The sequence below is a fragment of the Polypterus senegalus genome, chromosome 3, assembly GCF_016835505.1.
Source record: "Polypterus senegalus isolate Bchr_013 chromosome 3, ASM1683550v1, whole genome shotgun sequence".
NCBI lineage: Eukaryota > Metazoa > Chordata > Cladistia > Polypteriformes > Polypteridae > Polypterus > Polypterus senegalus.
In genome coordinates, this window is record NC_053156.1 from 45369081 (window position 1) to 45392548 (window position 23468).

The following is a 23468-nucleotide window of genomic DNA, read 5'->3' on the forward strand; positions in this document are numbered from 1 at the left end:
GTTTTTGTGGATTTCCTCTAGGACCTGCAGTTTTCTTCTGCATTACAAAGTGACACCATCTGATATTCTTGGTAGATCTAAATAGTCTCTTAATGAGTGTGGGAAAAGCCATGAGAATGTCTTGCAACAGACCTTAATTTCTCTCCACTGCTGGTTCCTGCCACGCTGCCTGTCAGAACACTTGCTGCACTCTGTGAAACACAGCTAACCATTGCAAACCCATAATAAAGTGCAGATGATGAAACAGGCATGACAAAGATAGTAAAAAAAATGGTCAAACAAGGAACAGATAGTTGGTAGTAAAAAGGAAGTCAAGCAGGAACACTGAAATGTGTAGCAAAATGCTTGATCCAATAACAAGCAAAAAAATGTAAATACAAAATGCATTAAAACATGAGGGAGCTACCTGAAACTCTGGATGACAATCATTAATCAAAAAGAAATGGCAAAAATGCTTGACACTGAAAAATGTATTAAAAAGACTAGCAGAAAAGGCACTGGGGAGCTCAACAATGGTGGCTGTATAACAGATGTTGATTGGCTACAGCCAAAGATGGGTGGGGTTAAGAAGTAATGACTTCCAAAGGGCAGAGCAGCAGTCCATTTCTGGCACTTCTGTACTATGCTCTGTCTTCCAATGACAAGCAAAGTTATTCAATGTACCATGATTCTACCATATTGTTTGCTTCTGTGTTAGGCCAGGATGGCTAAACAAGTTATTTATTTCTGTATATTTGACACAATCTTTCACTAATGCTGTGAGGATAGGTTCTGTCACCAGTGTTATGACATTTTTAATAGGATTTCGCTCTTTTCTGGTGTGCTTTTTGCACCTTTTCAGGGTTCTGGATACATTGTGAATCCAAATCCATGAATGTTTTTGAATGCATTCATTATATAATATCATTAAAATTACTTTCGTAATGTTTAGGTTTCATGTTTGTGACATGAACGCTGCCATATATTTACTCATTGCCACTGAGATTCTTGAAAGGATGCGGCGTGGGACATCACAAATTGTGCAGGGTTAAAAGGTCACCCCAGATGTCTCTTCCTCATCCGAGACTGCGGATAGAAACAAACTTTTTAGTAAGCTCTACTGGTTAACAATCTTTAAGGCAGGTTTTTCCAGCTCTGATTTAGGCTTTATATTTTGGTTTTGATGACAGTATCTTCTAAATTTTTCCAGTTATATCCTATATTATTTGTTTTCAACTACTTCTGTTTTTATAATCATTTTTCTTTTTTCCATACTAAATTCTAACTTTGCACAACAACCAGCATCCTTGAAATATGTGAACACATGGAGAACCTGCAGTGCTTACCAGTTAACTGTAATTCACTGACAAATGCTTTCTTTAACCTTAGACATAGCTTTGCAAATGGACGAGCAACAGGCCTCGTCTTAGACAGTGGAGCCACACACACAACTGCAATTCCAGTCCATGACGGTTACGTTCTTCAACAAGGTATTTTGCACCTCAACAACTCAACTTTCACTCATTTTCTTTAAAACAATTCTTTTTACCATAAACAAGTTATTTCTTTGTGATAATGCCAATAATGTTTGATTCTGTTTTCTTCCTTCAGGTATTGTTAAATCTCCCTTGGCTGGAGACTTCATCTCAATGCAGTGCCGTGAACTTTTCCAGGAAATGAATACTGATATCATTCCTCCATATATGATAGCAGCCAAGGTAAACATCAACTTATTTTAAAATAATGACTGAATATTCATGTATAAGATCTGAATAATATCTCTTATGTGTGACATGGCTCACCTTGTTTTTATAACATATTTCTAGCTGAAACCAGTCTAAGGATCTCATATCCAGATTTTTAAGAAAATGTGTAATTTTTAAACCCTCAAAGCCTACTCCTGTCACACCAGAGCTTCATAAGGTTCTTTCTAAAGGGAACTCTTCTACAAATCTACAATGAAATGGTTTAGTGTAGAATTCTTCCCCCATAGAAATCACACAACTTATTACAGCATATTTTATTTTACTTTTCTGAAGACAGCTTATAAGATCAGCAGATGTTAGTTTCATTTACATGGCAGGTTAAGTCATTTGTTCAGGGTTGTCCAGTGACCTAGCCGTTACAGCACAATATCTTTACAAAACCACTTTTTTTTTTTGAGTCTGTCCTCTCCAAGGATAAAAGGTTTCCAGAAGAGGAAGACACTATCACATGAGGAGGATTTTTATGAGGGGAAATCCTCTAAGTTGACATAATTTTGCGATGAAGAACCCTACCCCGGATCTGTACATAAAAGTCAGAAGTTACTTCAAAGTGCTGATGTAAAAAGCATCCATTAATTTATACCAGGATCCCCCTTCACTCCTGAGGTTATAAAACACCTTCAAGAAGGAATCCTCTAAAGGATTAATGTGACATATCACCAAATAGGAGAATACACTTGGATTTAGATGAAAGTATCAATTATTTTATTACATGAAAATTGATTGATAGAAATAAAACAAAACATAAGGACATTAGAACAACTGCAACTGGAACAGCCCAACAAACTTCTCCATCCTATTCACTAGATTCTCTAAAATGACCAACTCTGATTTGAAGGTTCCTAAAGTCCTACTCTCCATCACGCTACTTATTCCAAGTGTCTGTTGTGTTTTGCAATTTGAGAACTTAACATTTGTATGAAATCTGCCCTTAAGTTTCCAACCATTGCCCAATGTTCATGTTGAAGAATTAATTTTAAATTAATAGCCTGGATTCACTGTACTAATACCTTTCATAATTTTAAACACTTTGACCATGTCTGCTCTTATTCTCTCTGAAACAGTTCAACGCCTTCAATCACTACTTATAGCTGATACCTCTTAGTCCATTTTCAGTATATATATTCTCTTTTCGTCTCCCAGTCCAGTTCCACACCTTTATTTTTCTTGTGGCAACACGGAGTGCATAGAGGAAATGAGACAACGTTATACAGACAAAAGCCTGGTAGGTGAGCTGTAACCAGAACTGGAACTTCTAGGACTGTGAAACAGCAAACTGTCCAGCTCAGCTGTTCATTTCACCCTAAGGACTAATTCTTCTTATCAGTTTGTACCTTCCACAATAAATTACCCCCAGGACTTAAACGTGTAGTGCAAGGGAGGGAATGCAGTAACTCTTAGCAGTAGTAATAGTCTGTGAGGAAACGCCTCAGCAGATAATGTTGTGAAAGAATTTTAGCCCATTTTTGTTAAGCATGTTAGAAGGCACAGTCACTTAAGAAAGAAAGAAAGAAAGAAAGAAAGAAAGAAAGAAAGAAAGAAAGATTGAGAATGGTCTGTCTGCAGACCTCCAGTGGCAGACCCCTCCATGTTTGCTTCAGCCACAGCACCCTGTAAGGGGCCTGCTGCTGGAGGGGTGAAATGCAGAGTCTTGGCACAGAGTTCTAGTTAAAACTAACTGTTTAGTGTTTCCCCAAGAGTCAAGCATAGATTCCTTGAATATAACCAACACCATAAATTAACAAGTGTATGAGTTCACTGGTTCTTCATTTGTATCATAGCAGAAACCTTAAATTAGTTGTGTTGCATATGCTTTTAATTACTGAATATCTAAAAGTACTCTCATGTTAAATGAACTGAAATGAATGAACTGAAATGAACAAAATGAAAAGAGTGAGGTATACACCGTATAGCCATTAAGAGCAACAACAAGTATGTTTATTTAACAATTACACATTGCCAGTCCATACCTTAGGAAGCCTAAAGTCCTTAAAGTCCTGCTGTTTGAAGACATGGGACATGCCTTAGAAAATAACAAACGTACACTTAAAACTACTTACAGCAACTCTTGGCCTGTCTTTTGTCGTGTAGAATGCTAGGATCATCCTTCCCAATGTTGTGCTCTTCCTCTGCAATCTACCAAAGAGCATCCTCATCTTCTGCATTATTTTGCCATATATTTTCTCATTCTCATTGTTGAATCTTCCTTTGTTTATAGAATGTCTCATGAATCTTCCTGAAAGTTGTGGAATGCATTGCTTACAGTATGTACGTAGGTGACAAATCGCTGTCAATCAGGCATCCAACTCCACCCATCTTCAGCACAATTAGTTGGCTGCTATAGTACTGGAATATTTCCATGAAATAGATAGATAGATAGATAGATAGATAGATAGATAGATAGATAGATAGATAGATACTTTATTAATCCCTGCCAGAACCCTGCAGCTAGAGCAGCCACAAATGGGCAATTATTGGCCTGCAACCAAAGTCTGTTTCAATCACTTGGGCCCTTGAGAATGCCCACTGTCTGTCAAGTTATTATATTAGGGTTTTGTAGTGCGGAGCTGAAGGAGGGGGTGACTGGTCAGTGTAGGCCCTGGCAGTGATTGAGAAGGGCAGGCAATGGGTAATGGGTGCTTGGTGTGTGCGGATGTGGCGAGATGTGCACATATCAGTTCCAGTTTGCCCTACCTGGAGTGTCATCCCCAACTGCTTGCTTCCTCACAGCAGTTGGTGAGGGGTGCTGTAAGGAATATGCTAGGTGTGCCTGCCATGATCCTGACACTCTTTTCTTTTTCTTTCCTTTCAATTTATCCTCCGGTCTTTCCTCCTCTTTCTTTCCTTCTTTTTGGATCATCTCAGGCTCCCGCCTATACTCCTGTAGACAGGGCTGGATTAATGAAATTGGGCCTGATGCTGCAGCACAAAAAAGGCCTATTTTTTCTCGGCATTGGTGCATGTGCATTCGACACTCACCGTATATGCACACTCAGACCGACCAAGGAGCCCTAACTGCTTGCGACACAACCAGCCAGCTGTTATTGAACATGAATAATAATAATGATGTAGTATCGTAACAACTCGAGATTAATATCAAACTATGTAACATCAACATGCAATAGCAATTGTCTGAAAAGTGCACTTAATGCAGAAAACCTAACAATGAAATTCTCTTATGAAACAAAGTAAGAAAAAATGAATTTGCAGAGACATTGGGTCAAAGCGACTCAGTTCAGGCTCTTGAGGGTAAAAATTTGTCCACGATTTAAATTTCACAATAGACCAGAATCCTGTTGAGGATTTTAAAAATTCAAAACATCCATGCCGGGCCCGTGGGCCAGCTTTTAGTTTTACCTTTACAGATAACCATTTAAATAGCCATCGATTTTTGCTGTACGAATAACTTGAATGTGAAAAATTTACTACGTGGCACTTACCGAACAATAATAAAGTGGCAAGAATCCCCAAGATATTGCAAAAAATGCAGATAAATTACTAAGTAAACTGTTTAATGTAAAATTGATAGCATTAACTTGAAATGTTCGGTTAACAATAAACACAATGACGTAATAGTTACGTCACAGAGCAAAGAACAATAGTAACTGTATAATAAGTAACACTGTGTCTAGGCGTCTGAAAGTCGGACTCCAAATTTCATTCTAAGAATTATTTTGAGGTTAATATAACAAAGGAAAACTGTTCAGCTTCCGGAAAATTCTCGTCTGTTTTCATCTGGGCCTAATGCTGCAGCATCAATAGCACCCACCTTAATCCGGCCCTGCCTGTAGGCGCAGTGCCTTAATTAGGACCAATGTAGTGCCAATGTGGAACAGCAGAGCTAATCAAACATTCAGCTTGTCTCCCTAATGACCCCCCCTGCCCTCCACCCATGGCTGCCATGTTCCACAGCAGCATCCGAACCCACCGATTTTATTTTAAAAATCTGCACATTGCCATTGGCCCCTTACTCACATCACCACAGGGGGCAGTCAGTGCAAGACTACCCATATAGCGAAGTGCCATTCCTGTTTTGCCAAGGTAAGGGTAGAGAGAGCAACCACAAATGACTTTTTTTTCCTCTACTCTTAAGGGCTGACTGCATTTTTTAAGATTATTTTTGATTTTTTTTAAGATGAATATTTTATTATTCTCACTTCTCATATATTTATTGACATATTTATGATAACTACACTTTTTTGTATTCTTTTTACAATCCCAATTCCAAAAAAGTTGGGACTCTTGTTGAAATGTAAATAAAAACAGAATGCAGTGATTTACAAATCTCATAAACCCATATTTTATTCCCAAGAGAACATAGAAAACATATCAAATGTTGAAAATGAGACATTTTACTATTTCATGAAAATTATTAGCTCATTTTGAATTTGATGACAGCAACACATTTCAAAAAAATAATGCAAATATTTAGTTTAATTTACAACAGGTCAGTAACATGATTGGGTATAAAAAGAGCATCTTAGAGAGGCAGAGTCTCTCAGAAGTAAAGATGGGCAGAGGTTCAGCAGTCAGCAAAATGCATCTACAAATTGTGGAACAATTTCAGAATAATATTCTGCAACATTAAAACTGCAAAGACTTCAGATATCTCATCTACAGTACGGAACATCATCAAAACATTCAGAGAATCTGGAGAAATATCTGTGCTCAAGGTGACAAGGCTGAAACCAGTATTGGATGCCCATGACCTTCGGGCCCTCAGGCAGCACACCATTAAAAAAAGACCTAATTCTGTCATGCAAATCAATGCATGGGCTCAGGATCACTTCCAGAAATCATTGTGAGCACAGTTTGCTGTACTGTCCACAAATGCAGTTTAAAGATCTTTCATGCAAAGAAGAAGCCATATGTGAACATGATCCAGAAACACCACTGTCTTCTCTGGACCAAAGCTCATTTACTGTAAATGGACTGAGGCAAAGTGGAAAACTGTTCTCTGGTTAGATGAATCAAAATTTGAAATTTTTTTCAGAAAACATCCTCCGGACTAAAGAGGAGTGGGACCACCCGGTTTGTTATCAGTACTCAGTTCAAAGCATGTGTCTCTGATGGTATGGGGTATGTTAGTGCCCATGGAATTGGCTACCTTTACATCTGGAAAGGCACCACCAGTGCTGAAAGGTATATACAGGTTTTAGAGCAACATGTGCTCTTAACCAGAAGACGTCTTTTTTCAGGGAAGGCCTGGCATATTTCAGCAAGACGATGCATCTATTAGAGCAGCATGGCTTTGTAGTACAGTAGAAGAGTCCAGGCACTGAACTGGCCTGCCTGCAGTCCAGACATTTTACCAACTGAAAACATTTTTGGACATCATGGAATGAAAAATATGATAAAGAAGACCCAGGACTGTTGAGCAGCTAGAATCCCATATCAGACAAGAATGGGACAACATTCCTCTCCCAGAAGTCCAGCAACTGGTCTCCTCAGTTCCCAGATGTTTACAGACTGTTGTTAAAAGAAGAGGGGACGCTACATAGAGGTAAACATTTCCCTGTCCCAACTTTTTTGAGACATGTTGCTGCCATCAAGTTCAAAATGACCTTATTCTTTTCTTAAAATGGTACATTTTATCATTTTAAACATTTGATATATTTTCTGTGTTCTATTGTGAATAAAATTGTGGGCTTATGAGATCTGCAAATCATTGCATTCTATTTTTATTTGCATTTTACACAGTGTCCCAACTTTTTTCAAATTGGGGTTGTAAATGAACAGTGACTAGCACAATGAATGCACCTTTTTTGTTTGCTTCACCTACTGTATTGGCCTTCCTTATTGTTTCACTGACCCTCGGTCCAGATACTTGGATGTCCCCAAGATCACACTAAAGCCAAAGGTGAGGACCTTGGGGCACGACAGGGGAAAATTTATGAGGCAGAGATCACAGACGCCAAAAGTTAATACAAGAGAAGGGAATCTGAACAGCATTGTTGAAATAAGTACGGGTCAAAAGGCTATAGCAATTAGCAGCGAAAAGGTAGGGATCCAAGAAGAGGCAATAAAGTAGTCAAAAGAGTTAAAAATGTGAATAAACTGGCTACATGAAGAATTAGGTTGAACTTCTTTTCTCCTAATACACAAATAAAACTGGCAGAAGGTGGGGCTGAAACCATCATCCACATGCCACACAGCAATAGAGGACCACACTTTGAAATGAACAAGAGGGATGTGACTTCTTATACAGAACCAGGGAGCAGCCAGAACACATTGTTTGCTAAACCCAAAGCAAAGAAGTAAATCTAGAAACACAATTCTAGTACTAAGGAATCATAAACTCAAATAATTAATCACACTAAGGAGCTGAAATGAGCCTTGAGTGACAGCTGAGTAGATGGCACATTCATAGGCATAGCAGAATGCTACACTGTTTTGATTCATAGCAATAATGTGTACTACACTGTGTATAATATCTTAAAAAGAACACGGGGATCGGCAAAACTAAAGTGGCAGCAACCAAACTCAACATATTACCTGCTGTGTACAACAGATTCCCACACATTTCTAAGGACTCTGTCGATTCTGTGGAATCCACAAACGTAAGACCTCCAATAAAGGCACCAGTAGATGACTAAATATAGTTGTCATTTTTCCGAATCTCTAAGCATCTCTAGAAGAGCATAAAGTTAGCCAAATGATAGAGGGGTATGAACAATTCAGACACAGAGAGTATATCATCTCCTCCTCTAGTAACACATGTCCTCACCAGTTCGCTCAGGCTGGTCTCGAGATCCTGGTCACTCTATCGTTTTTTGCCTTTCTGCAGGAGCCAGTAAGAGAAGGAGCACCACCCATCTGGAAGAAAAAGGAGAAGCTGCCCCAAGTCACCAAATCCTGGCATAACTACATGTGCAATGTAAGTCCTCAAATGGTGGTCCTTGATGCTAAAAATGTTTATTCCATCAGCTTGTGTCATTATTTTGTCTTGTAATATTAAAAAAACATTAAGAATGAAACTACATACTAAAAGAGATGGTTTCAAATTTACCATTACAGTTGCTTAAGCAGCCTTACCCAAATGACTTTGAACTGTAAGAGAAAAAAACAAGGAAATTAAATAAAAATAGTTTGCAGGATGCCTTTAACAAAGACCTGCGTGTCAGGTGTGTCTAGTGCCGTCCTGTTTACTCTTTACTGGAAGTAGTAAAGCACTTGACACATGCTTGGCAGGCTCATTCAAATAATCCTTCCCTCTTGAATCATCTTTTTTAAGCTATTTTAACATTCTTATATAATACAGCAGTTCATCAGCCCTGTTTTTGCACATAGTAGTAAATATTTCTGTCTAATAACTTATTTAACCTGTACACCCTGTCTGTCCTAAACTCCTTGCCCCTCAGATTCCATTCTTTCATCTGCACAAATGTCTTCTCCTGGGTCTGTTTGTTCTTAAAAGTTGCTATAACCCCTGGGCCTTTATCCTGCATCAATATCGACTGTATGCCATTCATCAAAACTCAGCCTTACTAGGATGAAAATGTAACAAAGACACAGTTTCAAAAACCTTGTCAAGTCTCCCACTGAGCCTTTTATCCAGCTCTTTAAATGTGGCTTGCTGAATTTGCCTTCCTTGTAGTTACCGTATTTGTTTACCAATGTGAACAATGACAACTGGTTTCACTTTGCCTCAGGCGATAACTTTGCCACACATCCATGGAGTTTTCATGAAGTAGTTAAGTATTGCATAAGCTACACACCGTATAACATCTCTGAAAAGTACTGCTGAAATAAACTGTGCCTCCCAGTGACCATAACATTTAATTAGCTTTTTTAAGTGTGTTTTTTTTAGGTGTCGCCAATAGGATTCTTCTTTGCTACCTAAGAGTTATCCGAGTTTAGAACATAAGAAGTTTGACAAATGAGAGGAAACCATTCAGTCCATTGAGCTTGTTTGTTTAGCTAATAGCTAAGCTGTCCCAATATCTCATCCAGATTCTTCTCAAAGGTTGTCAAGGTTTCTACTTCAACTCCATGTCTCGGCAGTTTGACCAGATTCCCACAACTCTTTGTCTAAAGAAGTGCAATGCGTCCTGGCTTCAGTCTAAAACAGGGGTGGGCAAAGTCAGTGACTGCAGGTTTTTGTTCCAACCCAATTGCTTGACTAAAAAACAATTCTTGTCACTAATTTAATTTCATAGCTTGTTAGTGCTTTAATGCTGCCATGTCAAGTCCTTCTCATATCCTAGATTTTTTGTCCTTTCTAAGGATATCATCCAAATAATTTGAAGGCTAAAATGGATGAATAATTCTCAGTGCTTCACTTTTTTCTCTTCACTTTCCTTCCAAGTATTTAATTAAACCCAATAGTGCATGATAAATACACACTTGGTGTAAATGGAAACAAGATAAATGGAGAAAGGCTGCTCTCTTTTGTCATTTGTATGTTATTGCTAATTAGGAGCAATTAAAAACCAAGAATACAACTGTTTAAGACTAAAATAAGCAATTAGCGTTCAAAATCTTAACAAGCGAGACAACTAAAGTGAAACAGAAGTGTTACTTGAGCAATAAGTGCATCTTATTAAGCAGTTGGGTTGGAACAAAAAACCTGCAGCCACTGCAGTCCTCCAGGATTGACTTTGCCCACCCCTGTTCTAAAATTTCTACTGGTGTCCTCAAGTCACCATTAAATTGAAAGAATCTTGCTGGCTCTACTTTATCAATCCTTTTGGGAATTTTGAAAATATGGATTAGGTTCCCTCCTCAAGACTAAACCGGTTTAATTCTCTGAGTGTTTCATAAATCCAGGGATGCACTTGGTTGATATTTGCACGGCTTCATGTGCTGCTGTGTCTTTCTTGTTGCATGGTGACCAGAACTACACTCAGTACTCCAGCTGAGGTCTGACTAGTGCATTATATCGTTTGACCTTAATGTCCCACAAATTATTTAGTTGCTGTTCATCTAGGTCTGCAGTTCGGCCTAGTGCTTATGTCAAGCAGGTTTTTTGCTTGTCTTTGTCACTGCCAATGAATAAGGTGCAGCAGCATTATATCTGATTCCTGAAACTGGGGAAGTTCACACAAGAAAATGAACTGTTCATAAAAGATGCTATCCCATAAAGACAAAAATTCAACAAGCATTAGCATGTAAGGGTTTTGCATACATTTATTAATATTACTTGTATGCTTTTGTAGGACTGAGGACCTTCTCAGACACTTCCAAGTGTCCCATTTCACCTGTGATTTTATTGGATTTGCGGCATCTTGTTTTAAGTTCCTTTCTTCCTGAGATTAAATTAATTCCAAGTTGTTCCTCTCTCTACTACAAGTTAAACATGTACAACCCTTTGTCGATACCTCTCTTCCACTAGTTAGGTCCATTTAAGTCCATCTTTTTACCCTTTAATAAAGATTCATACTGCTCAAGCCTGGGACTTTACTCAGATGCTCAGACTCCTCACTATAGGTTTGTATTAAATTTTACATTACAAAAGCTCTCTTTAACTTTGTCAAATTAATGCCTGCTTTATTCTTGGAATGAAACTCTCACAAGCTCCCAGTCTGTTATTCAACTGTGCGCTGTACTTACTGTTAAAAGGTTAAAAAAGTAAAAATCTCTGCATGGAAAAACCTATAAAAGGAAAAACAAATTTGTACAGACACACAATTCCAAACAAAAATGATGTGACTCAAAACACCTACACCTGAACACCAGCAAAACCAATTAGCTGGCGGTGAATTTTCTCATGGACCCTGTGATCATCAGAGGTGACTGTGTGCAGACCTATAAATACCTGGGAGTGCAGCTGGATGATAAATTGGACTGGACTGCCAATACTAATGCTCTGTGCAAGAGAGGACAGAGACGGGTATACTTCCTTAGAAGACTGGCGTCCTTCAACATCTGCAATAAGATGCTGCAGATGTTCTACCAGACGGTTGTGGCGAGTGCCCTCTTCTACGCAGTGGTGTGCTGGGGAGGCAGCATAAAGAAGGAGGACGTCTCACGCCTGGACAAACTGGTGAGGAAGGCAGGCTCTATTGTAGGCATGGAGCTGGACAGTTTGAGATCTGTGGCAGAGCGACAGGCACTGCGCAGGCTCCTGTCAATAATGGAGAATCCACTGCATCCCCTGAACAGGATCATCTTCAGACAGAGGAGCAGATTCAACGACAGACTGCTGCCACTGTCCTGCTCCACTGATAGACTGAGGAGATTGTTCCTCCCCCACACTGTGCGACTCTTCTATTCCACCCGGGGGGGTAAACGTTAATATTATACAAAATTATTGTCTGTCTGTTATACCTTCATTGTTATCACTCTTTAATTTAATATTGTGCTTTATCAGTATGCTGCTGCTGGAGTATGTGAATTTCCCCGTGGGATTAATAAAGTATCTATCTATTGTGACAGATAGGGGGCGCTATCACTCCCTTGAACCCTCGGACAATACGTCAGACACCAGATAAAAGTCCAAAAGTTGACTTTATTAATAATCGACAGTGCACAAAGCACCCTCCTCTCCACAATACTCATTAATCACAATCACTAATTAATAATAAACTCTCCACCACTCCCAGACGCGTTGCCACCCTTCCACCCAGCTCAGCTTGCCGCTCTGGTGTTCCTTAAAGTCCTTTTATTGTCCCTGACCCAGACGTGTTTCCAATCCCCCAGTCCATGTGATCTCCTATCACTTCCGGGTCAAATAAAAAGTCTTCATCTTCATCCCAGAAGTACGTCATTCCTCTTGTTCATGTGACACGGACGTACTTCCGGGCCGTAGGGCAAATACGACTCTCTGGGTCTCCCTGCCGCGTCCTCTGTTGGCCCCTGTGGTATCCAGCAGAGCTGTAGGGGAAAACTCCATCGCCCATGATTCCCTGCTGGTATCCGGGGCACCTCCATACTGCAGGGAGAGCTCCATATGGCGGCCTGGGGGTTTTGGCCTGGATGACAAGCTGGCCATAGACCACACTATCTATCTATCTATCTATCTATCTATCTATCTATCTATCTATCTATCTATCTATCTATCTATCTATCTATCTATCTATCTATCTATCTATCTATCTATCTATCTATCTATCTAAAATACTCAATTTAGTCTCAACACAGCAGCACATTGATGTCAGCACACAATCTGTGCTTTAAACATCCGCTTAACATCAAAGCAATGCCCATCTTTTCACACCCAGAGAAAGGGAATGCTAACTGCTGGGGTCTCTTTTGTGTCTCTAGGAGGTTATCCAGGATTTCCAGGCATCAGTTCTTCAGGTTTCGGACTCCCCCTACGATGAGCAGTAAGTGTCTTGGATTTCAACAACTGTCTGCAACACATTTAGCAAGAATTGTCAAGGAAGTTGGTAAATCCTATCTAAGTGATAGCTGTTAGGTTTTATAAATCTAGCTTGTAATTCTATTTGAGCCTTTCATTTGTGGAGATCAATTTGTACCCTTGTCCTGTAACTCCTGTTTCCAAATAGTCTCCAAACTAATTTTACTTGATTATGTTCATCCCTTTTGTAAGTTGTTTTGGATAAAAGCATCTACTAAGCAAATAAATGTAAATGTAAATTTGCTTCATGTACTGTTTCACCTAGTTCTAGAAGCTATAGTTTGCCTCTTTCCTTTTTAAAGTTGCGCTTTTTAATTTTAATTTTTTAAACCAATACAATAATAAATTATATTTTAATGTTATGTTTATTTTTTTCTCAACTTTCAAGATCCTCTAATCATTCCCCAGTCTCCTTTGCTCATGACTAGATGAAGACTAAAAATCTAATGCAATCTCACCTAGTTGAGAGTTGATAGAATTAGTGCTGCAGTAAATCCAGGAGGAGAATAGAAAGGTAGAATTCCGAAGCAGTCCCAAGATGCCTTTGTGAAGAGGCGAGACGTTTAAGAATTGCTTACCACATTCGCTGAATGGCTGCAGTGTGCACAGCTTTGTTTGTTATGATTCTTTCTCTAACTCAAGTGTTTTTTTGTGTTTATTTTTATTTATTTACATATGTGTATTTTTTGGAAATAGTCTATCATTATTTTTATTTACTTTCAGTCACTGCCATTTTGTGTGGTAGCTGTTTTGCATCTGTTGTTGCCGTGAAGAGTGGTCTCAGAAGTTATAGAAATTATGTCATTGACACTAAGGAATTATAACTTTACTGACTCAGAGTTAGACAATATAAATTTAATGAATAGGGTCTGAAGAACATGGTCAAAACAAGCCTAAGTCACAGCCAGAAGTCAAACTGATTAGAAGAATGAAACTGAAATTGCAAACCAAAAATTGAAAACCAAAACCAGAAGAACAGTATTTAAATACCAGGAGGACAGAGAAAGGGTGTTTCATACTTACATTTAAGAGAGTTCTGGAAGGTAATTGCCATGGGAACACCTGATACTGATGGCAGTGCCCAAAGTAAATTCAAGATAATGTTGTGGCACAATTGTAATAGTTTGCAACTTTTTAAAAATCACCCTTAAATGAGAATCCTTGACCCTAAAACCCACAAATAGATGGATACTTTGTCCTGTGTACACCAGAGAAGCTCTAGCTCCCCAAACGACCAAAAACAAACATGTGTGGAAACAAGATAAAAGCACAGAGTTTTTTATTGTGGGAAACTCTTCAAATCAAGCATTTCCCACCACCACAGCCACAAGTGTATGCAATAAGCACAATAAAGCAACTCTTTGTCTTCCTCTCTCTCGGTCACTGCTCCTTGCAAGCGTTGTCCACCTTCCTCCCAACTCTGGCTTGTCAATTTGAGTCAGGCAGCTCCTTTTATCTCCCACCCAGGAATACTTTCGATCTTCTGTAAACGTGGTCTGAACGCACTTCCGGGTGAAACAGAAACCGCATGAAAAAGGGCTTCCCAGTCCCTGCCCCACCCCCTGGCATCACTCATGGAATCCAACAGGACTGGGTCAAAGAACTCAATGTCCCATGCCATCCTGTGGGAATCGGGGCACCACTGCAACCCAGGGAAGCTGCAGGGGAGAGAGTGTGCACAGGGCATTATCTCTCCCGGTCTTTCCATCTCATGGGCATCCTGGCCAGGTAAGGCTGCCAGCTGTCCTTTACGGTCCATAGATTGTATGTTCAAAAGAATACACAAAGAGTAATTATCCAAGTTTGATGGATTCTGATTAAATATTTGTGGTTTTCTTTCATAAATACATTCTAGAGACTCCTTAGTTAGTTTTTAGGTTACAATTTGGGATTGATGATCTCTCTATTATGGTTCTGGTTATGATCCCTTACTTGTTTATATGACGATTTTGTTTGCATTTCAGTGTAAACTCTAACTTTGTTTTTCCCTGTGCAGGGAGAAGCAAGAAAAGATTGTGTAGTCAAACAGTTAAACATTATCACAAGTTAAGCCTAGTTTTTTTTAACCAAAATAAGTTCTGTCTTTCAACCAAACTGAATATTGCCAACAAAGATCAAAATCAGAGAACAAAGCAAGGATTCCTAGTAAAAACCAGAAAGTCAAAATAGAAAGTGCGCAATGACAAGGGAAAGCTTGTTATCTGATCTCAGATACAAGGAGGTGTATACTCTTGTCCCTCCATGACATGTGCATTGTGACCAAGAAAAACACCCATAGCAATGCCATAGCAAAATTGCACGAGATGGTGGCATTCACAAAAAACAAAATGGAATCGTGGCACGAATATTTTTAGGGACATTAAAAAAACTGAATTCCAAAAAACTGACAGCTGAACTGAATTCAATAGATATCAAAATCCTTAACTGAAAAAAGAAATATTGAAAACAAGTCAAAATAAAGCCAGAAAAAAATAATTATGAATCCACATCATGACTACCTTCACAACCTTCCTCGAAACACAGGAAAGACGTTATCTGCAAATGTTTAATTCTTTGAATTTTCACCATATCCAAACCAGCTTCCAAAATTAAACATTTCAATTTCAGTGGCACGGTGGTGCAGTGGGTAGCACTGCTGCCTTGCAGTTAGGAGACCTGGGTTCGCTTCCCAGGTCCTCCCTGTGTGGAGTTTGCATGCTCTCCCCGTGGGTGTGCTCCGGTTTCTGTCCAAAGACATGCAGGTTAGGTGCATTGGCGACTCTAAATTCTCCCTAGTGTGTGCTTGGTGTGTGTGTGTGCCCTGCGGTGGGCTGGCACCCTGCCCAGGGTTTGTTTTTTGCCTTGCACCCTGTGTTGGCTGGGATTGGCTCCAGCAGACCCCCGTGACCCTGTGTTAGGATATAGCGGGTTGGAAAATGACTGACTGGCAAAGCCAATCTCAAACTTTGGCTTTGCTGATAACCCTAATTTGAATTGTAGCTCATTGGTCTATTAAATTGATTATGAAAGTGATAACCCGAAATGATCTTACATGATCCAGCTCCTCTTGCTGTTGGCTATTTAACAAGTCAAATAAGTTTTCCTAGGGTCTTGCATTTGTTCTTATCCCTGTGTAACACCACAATCTGCCTCTGTGCTGGCAATGCTATAATGCCTATAATATAGTAGTATTTAGCTTAGGTTCTTCTGTGAAAGAACTCACCTTGGACAGCAAGCATCCTCCAAATGTCTCCAAACAGCCCCAAACAGCCTCCATTTCCTCTCCATTGACTTTCATTGTTTTTAGGTCTTCATTAAATGTTTTGCTCCATGTGTTTTCTCCTATTCTAAATCCATTGAAGGTTACAGGCTACATGGCAATTTCGGCATGTCTATGATGTGACAGCATAGAATATGCTCAGCCAGATGGATCCTGTGCTGTGTAATTATGCCCGGTAACTTTTGGGGTCCACTACGCCATAGGATTTCATCATTTGCTCTTTGCCAGTAATAACTAACATCAAGATCTTTTCAAAGGCATCTTTAATGAAACAATTTTAGATTCCAGACTATTTTTGCTGTAATTTTCCATGTTTTAGGTTGAAACCGATTGGACCTCTGTACTGTATAGGTGTTGTTTTATTTAAGTTCTGATATTATTTGAGGAACAATCATCCCCATTCTCTGAAATGCCACTACTGCCTTGCCAGTACAACAGTTCTTATCTTTCTGGGCACCGCCATCAGTGGACTGCCTGGGTAGATGAATTGCTGAGTTTGTTCATGACTTTGTTCCCAGAGCTGTATGTGATCGTCGGATTGTAGTATAATGAACATGATTTACATTTTATTCATGTTTATGTGTAGTTTACTTTACTAGCAATTTCTCATAGTCTGTTTTTGAGCTCTTATGGCTGACTTGTTGTTTCTGCTAACTCGACAATGTCATCTGTGAATTTGAGATCTGTGACGTGTGTGGTCACTGTTCATCTAATAATTGCCTGTTTCACTCAAGGTTTGTCATGTTACAGTAGTATTATTCCAACTCACCAAACACCCGACACAAAGGCATGGACAACAGTATAAAAGCACAAAGAGTTTTTTTTATTGTGGGAAACTCTTCCAATAACTGTTTCCCACCACCAACACACGTACAAAGCACAGTGATATAGAAAACAGTAATACGGTACTCTGCAACTCTTTGTCTTACTTTCTTCTCACTCTCTCTCTGTCACTCTCTCTGCTTCCACTCCTCCACACAAATGTTGTCCTCCTTTCTCCTGATTCTGGCTCCTCGACCAGTGGCAGGCAGCTCCTTTTATGTGAAACACGGGAGTACTTCCAGTGTCCCATAATTATGGTCTCAAGCACTTCTGGGTTAGGCTGGAGCCTGACAAGGTAGGGCTTATTAGTCCTCATAACACCCCTGGCAGCATCCATGGAACCCAACAGGGCTGTGTTTAAGATTTCCTGTTCCCATGATGTCCTGTGGGAAACAGTGGCACTGTCATAACCCAGGAGTGCTGCCATCTGTCAGTCCAGTGGAGATAATGTCCTGTGTATGCTATCTCCCCCAGTCGTTCCTGGCTGAGGGCGTCCCAGCTGAGTTAGCCTTCCAGCCATCTCTGACATAGTATTATTAGTAATAGTATTACAGGAGTATTTAATCAAGCTGTTATTACTTGTTTATCGCTTTTTAGTAAGATCCTCTGCTTCACCCCTACAGTTTCTCAAAACTCCTATTTTTAATTTCGTGAATGCGTTTATATATCTATGGTCTGTACACGGCCTTGCTTTTTTGTTTAGCTGTGATCCATGTAGAAATCGTCAATCTTCAGTCAAACATGCCTTATTGATTACTAACTGTTCAGATAAACAATTGAAGTTGCCATGTTGGGTAAAATAAATCCTTTTTTCTTAATATACAGATATTTTCAGACATGTTATTTCTGAAGTTATTGCTTTGTTAACCAGAAAAATCCTGCATTGTTAGAGTAGGAGATTCAACTAAGTAAAATAAAACCAGTTTAAAGAGAAAGGTGCCCACTTTCAAATATATTGGCATCATTTTCCATGTGTTCCAGTGGGATATCTTTCCAGTGCCTGCATGGAAGATTGTGTCTCACCTAAAAATGTCAATTCCAACTTGAATGGTGGGAAGATACCTAAAAGGTTCTAAGCAACCCTGGAATCTGAATTGTCAAACACTGCCAAAAAATGCAATTTGCTGAAGTCATAATCACTGGAAGGAATATGTGGCATGAGGAGCTTTGAGATATCAAGGCACTAAATATTAAAAAAAGTCTCGTTTCTTTTTCTCTGCATCACAAGGGCTTCTTCACATCACAGTAAACAAATAGCTTACAAGAAAAATAACAGTGTTTGATTAGACTGTGGTTGAAAGTGCATGAATTGGAGCTTGAAAGTGAGATGTCATCTTTATCTTCATTTTTGCATTTCTCTTTCTACATCTGAGTGCACATTTTGGTACAACAATGTACAGTATTCTTTATTTCATGAGAAACCTCATTTCTTTAGGTTACTAATAAAGTCTGTGCACTTCAGTCACTGCTGAATGTGTCACTGGGAAATTTCACAGAATATTCTGAAACTTTGTGTGTATTCAGCATATTCAATGGTCAAGAACTGCTGTTCAAAGTAACAGAAATACAGTAATTTAAGCTTATTTAGATCTATTTGTGGTAACAGAGAAGGGTTGAAATCCAAAAATAATGGTGTACTGCGTCAGAAACCTCCAGGAAACTCTAACTTCCTCTTTTTCTTCATTCTGCTCAGCTGCGTGAAGTAGCTCAGTAGCTGAAATGGTCAGTGCTGGCTGGTGGAATGCATCTCTTTTCATTTTTTCAGATGGAAGCAAAAAATATTAGCTCACTGTCCACCATTCTGTCCATCTGACTATGTTGTGGGACAAGAAGTTCAGCTTGGTTTGAAAATGCAATGTGATATCTGCTCACTTTCCTTTGGATGCATTCTTAATTTTTGTGTCACATAAAGAAAATCGTTCCCTGCTCCTCCATATGTGATCATCTCTCCGTTGATTGACCCTGCAGAGGAAAGTTCCCTACAACATCCTAACTGCACATCTTGGTAAATGGCTACCTCTGGTAGTTTTAGGTTTCCTGTAGACATTCTGCAGAAGACAGCAAACAAGGAAAAAAGAAGATGCGGCCCATGTGTGAATTTAATCTAATTAGGTTCTGAATCTAAGGGCAGAACACATTCGTGGATCAGTATCAAAGACAGGAACTGAAGGAAATCAGGACAAAAGAGACATGACAATTGTGAACTCATGAGAAACCTTAAAGACTACACATAGTCCTAAGGCAGGAAGCAATTATAAAAGGACAACCAATATGGGTTTACCTTAGAAAAGGATCATCCATGTTTCACTAATAAGCTAGAACTTCATACAACAGCAACATTGAGCTCATTGATGTTTCAAACAGATTCTCATTGTCCGAGGATTATTGTCAGTAGCTGTGATGCCCTGGTGCCCGCAGCCATGGGCATCACCTTCTGTTGGGACTTCTAATAGTTAATGAACTGAGAAGGACTTGCGCAAGTGAGGATTCAACAACAAGTTTTGGTGCAAAAGGGGCAAAAATGCATGTTTAGTAAATATACAACAACAACAACAACATTTATTTATATAGCACATTTTCATACAAAAAGTAGCTCAAAGTGCTTTACATAACAAAGAATAGAAAAATAAAAGACACAATAAGAAAAACAAAATAAATCAACATTAATTAACCAGGGGGGACAGAAAAAACAAAAAAAAAAACTCCAGATGGCTGGAGAAAAAAAATAAAATCTGCAGGGATTCCAGACCATGAGATCGCCCAGTCCCCTCTGGGCATTCTACCTAACATAAATGAAACAGTCCTCTTTGTATTTAGGGTTCTCACAGAAGGACTTGATGATGATGGTCAGGTAGACTTCTGGCTTTTAATCCATCCATCATTGTTGGAGCATCATGATGCTTTGAGTAGGTAGAGGTGGCGCAGGCCGCCACCACGAAGAAACCGGAAAAAGAAACAGAAGAGAGAGTAGGGGTCAGTACGGATTTTAGAGCCACTATGAATAGTTATTATGATGAATTGAACATACAGAGTATCAGGATTAAGTTAAATTGAAGTTATAGAACGGCCATGTTAAAGTAATGTGTTTTCAGCAGTGTTTTAAACTGCTCCACTGTATTTGCCTGGCGAATTCCTATTGGCAGGCTATTCCAGATTTTAGGTGCATAGCAGCAGAAGGCCACCTCACCACTTCTTTTAAGTTTTGTTTTTGGAATTCTAAGACGACACTCATTTGAGGATATGAGGTTACGATTTGGAATATAAGATGTCAGACATTCCGATATATAAGATGGAGCGAGATTATTTAAGGCTTTATAAACCATAAGCAGAATTTTAAAGTCAATCCTGAATGACACAGGTAACCAGTGTAGTGACATCAAAACTGAAGAAATGTGCTCGGATTTTCTTTTCCTAGTTAGGATTCTAGCAGCTGCATTCTGCACTCGTTGCAAATGATTTATGTCTTTTTTGGGTAGCCCTGAGAAAAGTGTGTTACAGTAATCTAGTCGACTGAAAAAAAAAGCGTGAACTAATTTCTCAGCATCTTTCAATGATATAAGCGGTCTAACTTTACTTATGTTTCTTAAGTGAAAAAATGCTGTCCTAGTGATCTGATTAATATGCGATTTAAAATTCAGATTACAGTCAACAATTACCCCTAAGCTTTTTACCTCCATCTTGACTTTTAATCCTAATGTATCCAGTTTATTTCTAATAGCCTCATTGTACCCATTATTGCTAATCACTAAGATTTCAGTTTTCTCTTTATTTAACTTGAGAAAGTTACTATTCATCCATTCTGAGATACAAGTCAGACATTCTGTTAGTGAATCAAGAGAATCGGGGTCATCAGGTGCTATTGATAAGTACAGCTGTGTGTCATCAGCATAGCTGTGGTAGCTCACATTGTGCCCTGAGATAATCTGACCTAACGGAAGCATGTAGATTGAGAAGAGCAGCGGACCAGGATAGAGCCTTGTGGAACACCATATTGGATATCATGTGTCTTCGAGTTGTAATTCCCACAACTAACAAAATATTTTCTCCCTGTCAGGTAGGATTCAAACCAATTTAAGACACTGCCAGAGAGGCCCACCCATTGACTAAAGCGATTTCTAAGAATATTATGATCATGAAATGGCCTCTGTCTGCGTTCACTCGCAAATCATTTACTACTTTAACGAGTTCAGTTTCTGTGCTGTGATTTGTTCTAAAACCCAACTGAAATTTATCAAGAATAGCATGTTTATTTAGGTGGTCATTTAGCTGCATAATGGCTGCCTTTTCCAGAACTTTACTTAAGAAAGGCAGGTTAGAGATGGGTCTAAAAGTTTCAAGAGCCGAGGGGTTGAGATTATGTTTCTTAAGAAGGGGTTTAACTACAGCAGTCTTAAGACAGTCTGGGAAGACCCCCATATCTAATGACGAATTTACTATGTCCAGAATATTATCAATTAGCACGCCTGATACTTCTTTGAAAAACCTTGTTGGTATCGGGTCAAGGATGCAGGTGGAGGATTTTAATTGAGATATTATTTTCTTTAAATCAGGTAAATCTATCCTAGTGAAAGAGTTTAATTTGTTTATAACAGGATGCTGGGGTTTAGGATGATCCTTAGTGTTGGAGGGATATACTATGTTATTTCTAATATCATTAATTTTTTGATTGAAAAATACAGCGACAGCCTCACAGGTTTTACTGGAAGAACTTTGGAGGCATTCCTTTGAGTTACCTCGGTTTAGTAGGCGATCGATTGTAGAAAATAAGACTCTGGGATTACTAGCATTGTTATTTATAATCTTGGAGAAATAACAGCGTCTCTCAAGACGGACAGTATTATTGTATTCTGTTATTTTGACTTTTAATATTTCATAGTGGATAGTTAGTTTAGTCTTCCTCCATTGACGCTCAGCTCTGTGGCATGTTCTCTTTAAATCAGACACTCTTTGGGTCTTCCATGGTATACCAATGCTAGAAGATTTTTTCACTGTCTTTTCAGGTGCCACTCTGTCAACAGCAGCTCTCACTTTAGTATTAAATCTTTCCACCTTACTATTTACATTGTCCTCGCTATTATAGCTGGCACTATAAACGGACTGATTGCTTAGAATGTTTGTAAGTTTTACAAGCGTTTTTTAACAATATGCTTCTCATGGGTGTTTTTTATCATTATTTCTATATTAAAAAGTAGAAGAAAATGGTCTGATAGACCAATATCAGTGATCTGTTTTATATCAACTTTCAGTCCTTTAGTAATCACTAAGTCTAACGTATGACCTGCTTTATGTGTAGGCTGATTTACGAGCTGTCTCAAATCAAAAGAATCCTGGAGGTTCATAAATTCGTTTACTTTTAGATCACACTGATTATCTATATGAAAATTAAAGTCGCCAACTATTAAGAGTGTGTCATAGTTAGTAATTAAAATTGACATTAAGTCAGAGAATTCCTCAAAAAAGACACGTTGAATTTTGGAGGTCTATACACGGATAATACTAATTACAAAAGTGTAATTAACTTGTTTAATTTAGCAATTGGGTTTAAGCTGCCTGTAAAATTCTAATAAGGACAGAACAATTAAAGCACAATGCTTTGAGCAGCTTGAACAGAAAAAAAATAGATGATGGATTGAGTGAATAATCACAACCATACTTCTTCCTATCAGTTACTACTGATTACATCATCTGATGGTGAGAAGTAAAATGATCATTTACATATTTAATTGAACTGCAGTACCACATAAGACCAGTAGATGTTGATGTTGTAGATTGTCATGTTGTGATAATACATAACTACACAACACAAGAAGGGATTCTACTCCATTGGGCCCCTGAGCTTGGGCCTTAACCTGAAAATTGTTCCAGGGGTCCTGTGCAATGGCTGACCCTGCACTCTGACCCACAAAGGTCATGTGAAAAAAACAATTTCCCTTCTAGGATTAATATATTAATGAAGTGTATCCAAATTTTTTCGTTACATAATTAATCTTCAATGAATAAATCCATAAAATCAGTGTTGTGGGGTAAATCCAATAAATAATTAAAATTCAAATTTATCCAAAGTTAAAACCCGTAATTTACCATTGCACAAGTCTTCCCTGTAGTGAACCCCCCCCACCCTCCCTCTGACCTGAGTCAGTCATTCAGAAGAAATGAGACACCATGGCTGTTAACATTTGGAGGCCCAAACATGGCAGATGAGGTGAGGCCTTCACAGACTGACCCAGAAGAGTCACAACTCAGACCAGCTTGGCCCAGAAATATAAATTCAGGCTATAGACTGAGCAGGCCCTAAAATGTTCAGCTAGCCTTAAAAGTTCAAAAAGACTATGATATGCAA

General features: G+C 38.9%; 1 protein-coding gene across 1 annotated transcript in view; it reads left to right on the forward strand.

Moving 5' to 3' along the window:
- actl6b (actin-like 6B) overlaps positions 1–23468 on the forward strand; it is a 68560-nt gene that overhangs the window by 27201 nt on the left and 17891 nt on the right. The window contains exons 6-9 of the mRNA XM_039747095.1: positions 1375–1469; positions 1591–1697; positions 8533–8622; positions 12951–13012. Of these exons, the coding sequence (XP_039603029.1) occupies positions 1375–1469; positions 1591–1697; positions 8533–8622; positions 12951–13012 (354 nt within the window). The remainder of the gene's footprint in view (positions 1–1374; positions 1470–1590; positions 1698–8532; positions 8623–12950; positions 13013–23468) is intronic.